The sequence below is a fragment of the Doryrhamphus excisus genome, linkage group LG5 (assembly GCF_037039965.1).
Source record: "Doryrhamphus excisus strain RoL-2023G ecotype Guam linkage group LG5, RoL_Dexc_Guam_v1.1, whole genome shotgun sequence".
Classification (NCBI taxonomy): domain Eukaryota; kingdom Metazoa; phylum Chordata; class Actinopteri; order Syngnathiformes; family Syngnathidae; genus Doryrhamphus; species Doryrhamphus excisus.
The window spans coordinates 24,568,177-24,578,547 of NC_136361.1; the positions used below are offsets into that span (position 1 = coordinate 24,568,177).

The window sequence follows — 10,371 nt, forward strand, 5'->3', positions numbered from 1 at the left end:
ACAAACAAAGACATTCTTTTCTAAGCTGGAGTCTATCCCAGCTGAAAGCCAAATTACATGATGTATTTATTGTGGTTATGGCATATCGTAGCGTATCGTGGGCAACCCTACTCCCAGTACTTGATGCGGCTCGGCCCGGCCCCACCCAGACCCTGCCCCCAGCGGACCCCAGGTAAACGGAGTTAGAGACTCCCACTCTAAGCTCTGCAATGCGTCTCACTCATTTCCCTTCCTCACCACTAACCAATGAAAGCCGATCGATTCATGCAGAAAACTCTTCCAAATGCATGGAAACGAAAGGCTAAGTTCATCTCCAATGGGACCGTTCCAACGACTCCACGTGGAAGCAAGACCAACCCCTTCCTCTTCAACGCCATCTTCTGGTTTTGCTATGAGTTAGTTCTCGAGTTCAGACGTGTTTCTCACCTCGGTAACCGAAAATGGAATCAAAGAAAAAACTGCTAGAATTTTTTTTTGAAGGAGGCGAACTCAAGAAGCAACTCAAGAAGAACAGGAAGGTGTTGCTCTCGCTGCCAGATCACATCTTTGGGAACAGTCGTGCCTTCAATGAAGGCAAAAGTAAGCATAAATGTTCATGTATTCCTTTCATTTGTCATTTATATTTATTTGTAATGAATTGTAAATCTGTGTTTCGTGTTAACATTTTGTGTCAACCATTGATGACATCATTGAAGAAACGACTGCCAGTTCCGATTGCCAGCCAAGGATGAGTGATAAAAATACGTTCAAAAGACAGTTGGACTTGGACGGTGTATTAATAAGGTGGCAAGATGTGCACCACGTTGTATGTTAACTGGAAAATATATGCAAACAGGCAACATTTTGGTGTCAATTTTGGACGTTAACTGAGAAACATGCTAACCAGGGCGGACGCTAACCAAGGTTCAACTGTACTACTTTGGCAAGGTGGAAAACAGCACAGGAGTACGTTCTCCAACCAGCTGTCTGAGTGGGCAAAGCCTGTTTTTCCTTCACATTTCTGTTTGTGCTAATGCTAATGCTACAGAGAACCACAGAGGGAACCACACACATAATGAAGGGCAGGAATTTGACTCAATAGTCAAAACATGCAGGTTGAGTCTGGTACATAAATAGAAATAAAGAAATACTCATAGCACCATGACTACCCATCCAGCCCACCTTGGGACGAGAGCTGAGCAGATACAATCATGGCTCTCTTCACCCAGCCTCTAGCAGAGCTCTTATCCCCCCTGCTGTGGTTTTACTGGACCACTGACTCCAGCAGCGAGCCTGCTGTGGTTTTACTGGACCACTGACTCCAGCAGCGAGCCTGCTGTGGTTTTACTGGACCACTGACTCCAGCAGCGAGCCTGTCCCGCTCCACTCCCCAGTTCTCCCCATCTCATGCCTGCATGTCTCCCACTGAGGAGTCAGCTGAGCTAGGCATGAGCCTGCGTGAGCCCGCATGAGCCCACATGAGCCCACATGAGCCCGCATGGGCCAGCATGGGCCTGCATGAGCCTGCTTGGGCCAGCATGAGCCCGCATGAGTCTGCATGGGCCTGCATGAGCCCACATGGGCCAGCATGAGCCTGCGTGAGCCCGCATGAGCCCACATGAGCCTGCATGAGCCCACATGGGCCAGCATGGGCCTGCATGAGCCTGCTTGGGCCAGCATGAGCCCGCATGAGTCTGCATGAGCCCGCCTGGGCCAGCATGAGCCTGCATGACCCCGCTTGGGCCAGCATGAGCCTGCATGAGCCCGCATGGGCCAGCATGAGCCAGCATGAGCCCGCTTGGGCCAGCATGAGCCTGCATGACCCCGCTTGGGCCAGCATGAGCCTGCATGAGCCCGCATGGGCCAGCATGAGCCCGCATGGGCCAGCATGGGCCTGCATGAGCCCGCATGGGCCAGCATGGGCCTGCATGAGCCCGCATGGGCCAGCATGGGCCTGCATGAACAGGCTTCCTAGAGCTCGGAGGAGCTTAATGCACATGCTGAGGTGCTGCTGCTCTTTGGAAATGTGCAAGATTATATGGCATGCTGGTGATATTATATCCATGCGTGATACATATTTATGAGCGGGGGTTAAGGAATAAAATAATCTACAACAGGGATCACAGAATGACTGCTGAAAGGGATGTGGAAATATTTATGTTAGTGTGGAGTCAGTAATTACTCCCATCCACGCACTGTTGGGATAAATGGATGAATCAGTGGACTGCTGTGGTGCTGCGAGTGCTTACACACCAACATGCTTAAAAAAATCAGTTCAGGATTCATGAAGTTGCGCTGGAAACATGATGTGTTGAAAACACCGCAGTAGATGATATATTTTATTTTTTAAGGACATACCTGCTACTGTGCACTTGTGATGAATTTACTGTAGGTCTTGCTCCTGTAGTTTCTATTACACAATGACATTTTGCGTGCTACGTGCTGCATGCAACGTTGCATAAAAATGAGCAGACGGTGAAATGAATGTAGTTGAATGAAATGTCATCCAAATACAAGAATACAACACAGGAGGAAATGGCCACCACTCTGCATCACAGGTCAACAGACAAACGTCCCGACGCTAATGAAGTGAACTGCATTGTACACAAGAATGTTACATCAGAATTTGATCGGTGTTCATTGAAAGCACCGTCTGACAGAAAAGCAGCACCAACCATCAAAAAGTCATCTGCGCTCCATAAATCATCAGAAGGAGGCAGACACACAATGTCTGCTCTCACTGTAGGGATATCCTTGTCCTGTCGTTCATTGCACGCAATAACATTTTAGCCATGACACACACACACACGCACACGCACACGCACACACACACACACACACACTAGATACACACAGACCTAGACAGGCAGACATGCTTGTCAGCTCGCTGGAGGGCCCTTGGCTGACTGCTACTAAAGCAGCCCCTCCCCCACAGTAAAGATCTGTCTGGGAGGGGGGAAGGGAAACCATGAGCGTCTGAACATCAGCCAGCCAGAATCCAACACAACTGCTGGAATACAATCTCTTTAAATACATAACCAGCGTGGCGGCAGAGCGTATGGAAAGGAGCCCTGGGATGACAGCTGCTGGGATGTTGAATGAGGCCCTCATGAAAGCCTCATATTTATCATGTATTTCCTCATCATATGAATGAATATCATACCCAAATATGCTGCATAATTGGCTACTAAGGGCTGCACTTGTACTGCTTATAAACTGGGTGACTTTTGGGTTGAATTGACTCGGATTCTTTTCATGGCTGACACACTGCAATGCAGACACGCACGCTTGGTCTTATCAGCAGATGTGACCTTGGTCATCACAGCCTGTCTGTTCACCAGACTGTGCTCTTACCATCTATGCATCCATTGCTAATGCGCTACACATTGGGCTACATTGTGCTACATTGTGCTACATTATGCTGCATTGTGCTACATTGTGCTGCAGTGAAACATTGATTTGTTGTGGCTGCAAGATAACGGCGTCATCACTGATGTAGATTCAGGTACATTCTATTCTACTGCCAGTATCTAACATTTCACGTTTATACTGTAGTCAGTCCGTCATTGTTACCTCGGTATTTTAACAATGATACATTTCACTATTAAGTAATCCTTCAAGCCACAAATCAATGTACAATGTATGAAGTATTTTCACACAGTGTTAAAGTCCGAGCCAATAATCATCATACTGAGGCCTTGTTCACCCACAAACGTTCCTGGGATTTGGGGGGCTTTTTTGGCAGGTTGAAAAATATGTGTTATAATAATATGAATACATGGTTGCATCCAGATGGGAATGGAGCAGTGGGTGGAAACATTGCAATACACCACCCACACCAACAGACACACAGACCAAACTACGACAAAGCAAACTACGACTGCACTGTGACTAATTAAACTACGGCTACACTGTGACTGACTAAACTACGACAGAGAAAACTACGACAACACTGTGACTAACTAAACTCCAGCTACACTGTGACTAAACTAAACTACGACAAAGTAAATTACGGCTACACTGTAACTAAACTACGACTACACTGTGACTAACTAAACCATGGCTACATTTGGACTAACTAAACCATGGCTACACTTGGACTAAATAAACTACATGCTACACTTGGACTAACTAAACTACGGCTACACTTGGACTAACTAAACTACATGCTACACTTGGACTAACTAAACTACGGCTACACTTGGACTAACTAAACTACATGCTTCACTTGGACTAACTAAACTACGGCTACACTTGGACTAACTAAACTACGGCTACACTTGGACTAACTAAACTACATGCTACACTTGGACTAACTAAACTACATGCTACACTTGGACTAACTAAACTACATGCTACACTTGGACTAACTAAACTACATGCTACACTTGGACTAACTAAACTACGGCTACACTTGGACTAACTAAACTACGGCTACACTTGGACTAACTAAACTACGGCTACACTTGGACTAACTAAACTACGGCTACACTTGGACTAACTAAACTACATGCTACACTTGGACTAACTAAACTACATGCTACACTTGGACTAACTAAACTACATGCTACACTTGGACTAACTAAACTACGGCTACACTTGGACTAACTAAACTACGGCTACACTTGGACTAACTAAACTACGGCTACACTTGGACTAACTAAACTACGGCTAACTTGGACTAACTAAACTACGGCTACACTTGGACTAACTAAACTACAGCTACACTTGGACTAACTAAACTACGGCTACACTTGGACTAACTAAACTACAGCTACACTTGGACTAACTAAACTACGGCTACACTTGGACTAACTAAACTACATGCTACACTTGGACTAACTAAACTACGGCTAACTTGGACTAACTAAATTACGGCTACACTTGGACTAACTAAACTACAGCTACACTTGGACTAACTAAACTACGGCTACACTTGGACTAACTAGTGACTAACTCAGAGAGAAGGCAGGCACATAAGTCAGGCATCTTCCACTTTCCAAGGCTCGTCTGGACTTATGACTTCTGTGAGGCATTTTGAAGTTTCAGACACCAGAGTATGAGGAGAATGCCACCCGGGGTGAGTCATGTCAGTCCCATGCAAGCCAAAGTACACGCAGTACTGCATCACACTGTAAACATACACTTCATGCAGCTGACTGAGCGCTAAAGGCTAACGTGTACTCACCGCATCTATAATCCACTAATTTTGTCAAAGTGAAGAGAAGATGCACGTAGTACATAGTATTCCAATTACTACACACAGTATAACTTAAGAAAACAATACATTGATTGTTTACCAGTCTGTCGCATCCGAGGCATTCAGTGTAGAGCAATGTAATGTTTCCCCGAGGGCTCCGCTGAGATGGGCCTTTGTGTGCAGGAATACGGAGAAGAAAGGCGGCACCACAACAGGCCAATTGTCTCAAGACTAGTCGTTGGTTACGTTTGGTGATTTCCAGTTTAAAGCGGGGGTGTCGTAGCTAAAAGGCAGCACGCGGAGTGTAAGAAAGGCAAAGAGTTGAGGAGACAATAGTTTTAGAGCTTCAGTTCCAGCTGATATTTATTTCCTTCCATGAAAAAGTTCTGTACACAAGGTTCTATCATCAATCTGACAGGCAGTGAATGGACACGATTTAGCTGGCATGAGTTCTCTCCCTTTCTCTGAGTCTCAAAAAAGGTGGTTCCTTTGTTTATGGCATGATTAGAGACAATACATGATCATTCTACACAGCATATTGCACAGGATGGATGAAAAATAAAGTTAATATATTTAAAAAGGCTTTGATATATATGTATAAAAAACAGTCCTGAACTGACCACCTCGAGTGTAAGTAAGGATGTGTAAAAGATAGTCGTTCTAGACAGTGCCTGTCCTTGAGAGTAACAACATACATAAACACACAATCTTTTGCTTTATGATACAGTCAAATATACAAAGATTGAGTATCATTTTTCCTCATTTTTTTCTGAAAAACACAACAACTAAGTAACCTGAATCCGAAGTACAAATGCTATTCACCATGCCATAAAGTTACTAAACAATTATTATCTAATAGTTAGCCAACAAGTAGAAAAGGTTATATATTCAAATACAATGAGAAACGCAGTACAAGTAGATGTTGCGGAACTCAAGTCAGCAATTTGAATAGCTTGATGTTGTCATCCTTGTTTGCTTTCTAAAAAGATAGCCTCTCCCATCCAGTGGCTGGTGGACGACTTTGACATCGGTCCATGAAAACATCAAGCGGTAAGTCCGATTTAAAGCTACAATCTCCTCCTTTGTTTTTGTAGGCAAGATATCAGAGAGAAATGTTGAGGAACGGAGCGGCGGCTCCAGAGAGCGACTGTTAAAAGCAATACTCCACAGGAACGGCCTCTGGCAATAATCAGTTCACGTGACGGCCACTGTAAACGTAGAAGGTAGTCTGACACAAAGACTGGTGCTGCCTTCATGTGCTGTTGGGGAAATCGGCATCACGTGTACACTGCATACCATAATGGTAAAGCCAAATCCACCATATCAATTGGGATACGTTTCAAATTCGACATCATGGACTCTTCCGAGTGATTGCTGGTGATGCTTCAAAAAATAGCCAAATGAGTGATCGATCCCACGTCAGCGAATGACCGCCACAGTGTACTACGGTCGTTCGGCTGGCTGGATGTGAGCGGGCAAGTCAACAAAAGAGCGAGCGTGAGCGTTCCGACAGCACGTGAAAGCAGCATGAAAACCAGCCATGAAGGTTTTAAAGTCAGGAAAGCCAACGCAGCGGAATGAGTAGGCGAGGCTACACACCCCCGTGGTTGACTCCTCCCTCTCCATATAGATTTGTACAAAAATACACTGAGAAAATAAATCAAACTGTTTCCTATCTTTTACGTGTCCAAAAGTGTGTCCATTGCAATATCAAAAAGAAATGAAAGTTGTGTGTTTTTCAAAGTCTAGCCCTTCGCCTGAGAAGAAAACATGACAGACTGACAAATAGCTGAGGAAAAACAAACCGGGACTGTTGAATGTTCGGCCCCGTATAGAAATACAAGATCCCGTACAAAATGTATAAAACAAAACAGTGGGTGAAGCCTTTGTCCAAAAATGATCAATTTGGTCCTGAAGAGTAAAGAACACAAGTATAAAGTTCAGCACTGATTTGTAGTTGCGTTTGAATCCTGAAGTTTGAAATATTAAAACAGCTGGTGATTATTTCAGCGTCCTTTTGTGGTAGAAAGTGAAACGAGGCTACCTATTTGTTGAAATAACCCTAATACTAGATTGGAACTGCTTTGGCAGTCTCACATCAAATGTTAGCACAAGATAGGAACAGAGTAGGCTATCATGCTTCACTTTTTTTCTTATTTTCTCTCTTTGTTTTTGTTTTTTTTTTTGTTGCATTTGAGAAAAATAAAAAAATAAAAAAACATCAACCCACCTCTTTTCATTTTAAAAAATCCCTCGGTGACACACCACGGTAAAAAATGATAGCAAGTCGTGTACCTTTAGTGGTGAAAGTCACTTGGCAAATCGGTAAAAAGCTGTGAGAAACGTCCCTTTAGAAATCAATCAGCAACAACATTGATTAAGTGAACGGCGGACCGCATAACGTGCAAATCAATCACAGTAAAGTTGTTCGGGTCAACCGGTTCGCCACCGAGCGGGTCCTCGACAGGAAACCCAACCGGTGTCACATTTCTTCCCTTCCCTCCCGCCTTGCACCCCTCCATGCCGGCCTGTGATTCAGCCCTCCGCGTCCGCACATCCCGAGCGAAGTTGCCCGTCAAAAGGCTCTTTTTCCACTTTAAAAGTTGAGCTTTCGAAGCACTCGCAGCCGAGAAGCGGCACCGGGCGCCAGTTCGAGTGGGTTCTTGCTTGTCTGCTAGTTCGGAGACAATGCAGGAAGTGGCCGCCCGCTCCTGTCCGGAACCCCGGGGGCTGTGTGTGGTTGTCGGCGTGCCCCGCTCCGTCGTCAGTACGTGAACACCAGGTTGGAAATGGTGGACTCCAGCCAGTCCCCGGAAATCATTTCGCTGACTTCAGGCGTGCAGTAGTCGGGGAACTCGAAGTGGGAGCCGCCGGAGCCGGACTCAAAGTTCAAATCCAAGTCCCTGTCCAGCACCGAGGAGCCGAAGCTCCCCAGCGACATGCTGTCAAAGTTGGGGCTCGGGTTCATGTCGAGCAAGTCGTCCTCGAACTCTTCGTCCTCGGAGGACGACGACGACGACGAGGAGGCGGAGCAGTGAGAGCCGGAGGGTGTCGGCGAGGAAGCCCGCCGACTGCTGTGCGTTTGCCCGCCGTGACGCTCCGAGGACCCGCCCAGGCTGCCGCTGCCGCCGCCCGGGGACTCGCCGCCCTCCTCCCTGCCGCTGGCCGTGTCCTCGTACAGGCTGAGCGGGTCGCTGGAGTCCGCCGAGCTGCTCAGCGTGGGGCTGGCCGGGACCGCGACCGAGGACGCGGGGCTGACGCTCAAGCCGCCCCCGTAGACGTGGTACACCCGCTTGGCCCTCCTTCCCTCCGGTACCTGCTTGGCTGTCGACTTGGACTTGTAGAGGGAGTTGTGGTGGTGCTCGGCCGGCTGCTCAGAGTTCAACGGTGGGGCTTTGGTGGCGCTGCTGCTGCCGAAAAGTGATTTATGGGCTTTGCTGCTGCTGCTGCTGCTGCTGCTGCTGCTGCTGCTGCTGCTGGGTGATTTGGATCCGTTCTTCCGCGAACATGACGACGACTTGGTGCTGGTGCTGTTCGGGTTAACTTTCTCCCCCTTCTCCCCGCCACTCCCCGGCTTGGAAGTGCTCGATTTCACCTTCTTCCTGGGCCGGTACTTGTAGTCGGGGTAGTCCGCCATGTGCTTGAGCCTCAGCCGCTCCGCCTCCCGGATGAAGGGGATCTTGTCGCTGTCTCTGAGGAGCTTCCATCGCTTCCCCAGCCGCTTGGAGATCTCGGCGTTGTGCATGTCCGGAGACTGCTCCATAATCTTCCTTCTCTCGATTTGGGACCACACCATGAAGGCGTTCATGGGTCTTTTAATGTGGCCGCTTGGAGTTTTGCACCACGCCGGGTTGTCTCCAAGCTTGTCCCCGGCCGTCGAGGAGGCTGTGGATCCCGGGGAGAGAGGCGAGGCGGCTGGGTCCAAATCCATGCACGCCCCGGAGCTCGAATCCCCGCCGAAGAAGGAGGAAAGCGCCTCGGCTGTGCTCTCGGTGTGGCTCATCTTCTGCACCATGCTGCCTCTCTTCTCCCAAACTCAGCTTTTTGTCCCCTCCGAGTGGGAGTTGACTTCAAATGAACAAATGTCACTCCCGTGATGTTTGGAATCGAGTGTTCAAATGCTCAGTCCAGTGTGGCCATCAAACAACACCAAGTGTAACTCCCAGTCTTTTGAGTGTCTGATCAATGAGTCTCCTCCTCCGGCGTGGCACAAATCAATAAGGCGGCGCACACAGTCTGATGCCGGCTGCAGCCCGAGTGGCCGCCGCTACAAAAGGCTAGACGTGCTTTTCTCTGCATCGGCCCGAGTCCCCTCTCCTAGAGACAAAAGCCATGCGTGCTGAGGGCGGAAATGGGGGAAAGGGAGCCTAGAGTGAACGACACAGTCCTCCCTCCATCCGTGGACTTGTAGCGGAGTTTCAAGCAGCCCTCCGGTCCCGTCTACCTTTGCATGCATTTATCCCTTCCACGGATACAGCGGTGATAAAAAATAAGCCAATGGGAGGCTGTCGCTAGCCTGCTTCGGCGCCAAGGCAACGCCCACCTCGACGCCGATTGGTCCAAAATAGAATCTAATAATAATCAGCGCGTGCAATGAGGAGCCTCGTGTCTGACCTCATTCCAGAATACAACAAGAAACTTCCATTTTTTTAAGAGAGACGCTGGCTTATGTTAACACCGCCCCCCTCTTCCCCTGCCGGCAGGACCATGTGTATGCTATTAACATACTCCATGTACTCCTGCATATACTCCAAATACTACATATTCATATACATACTCCCAAGTATATTTTTGACAACACTTTGTAGCAGTCTTTGTAAATGTCAATTCAAGAAATATGCACCTTGATATATTCATCTTTTTAATTTCTCCACATATAAAACACATAATGGGTAGATTCTGGAGCACGTGTCTCAACTTGAAAAACATTTCAAATACGTTCAAAAGAAGAAAATGCAATAGTAATTCTAATAGAAATACAATCATCTGTCCACATTATCCACATGTGAGGAAGGAGCGTTAAACAACGCTGAGCAACCGCAGCTGAGCCTCATAGAGTAGAATAATGTCTCTCTCCTCAGATGCTTGGCTCATTCCAGGAGTCTCTCTCTCTTTCTCTCCGGTTGGGCGCTCTTTTGCAGAACCCGGCAGAGGAGAGGAGAGGAGAGGAGAGGAGAAGGGAGTATAATGTG

General features: G+C 47.4%; 1 protein-coding gene across 1 annotated transcript; it reads right to left on the bottom strand.

The window, feature by feature from the left end:
• Window positions 1-5,512: 5,512 nt before the first annotated feature.
• On the bottom strand, window positions 5,513-9,850 carry sox4b (SRY-box transcription factor 4b). Its single transcript, XM_058053158.2, has one exon. The coding sequence runs from the start codon at window positions 9,192-9,194 to the stop codon at window positions 7,944-7,946; it is 1,251 nt and encodes a 416-aa protein (XP_057909141.2). The 5' UTR covers window positions 9,195-9,850; the 3' UTR covers window positions 5,513-7,943.
• Window positions 9,851-10,371: the final 521 nt, after the last annotated feature.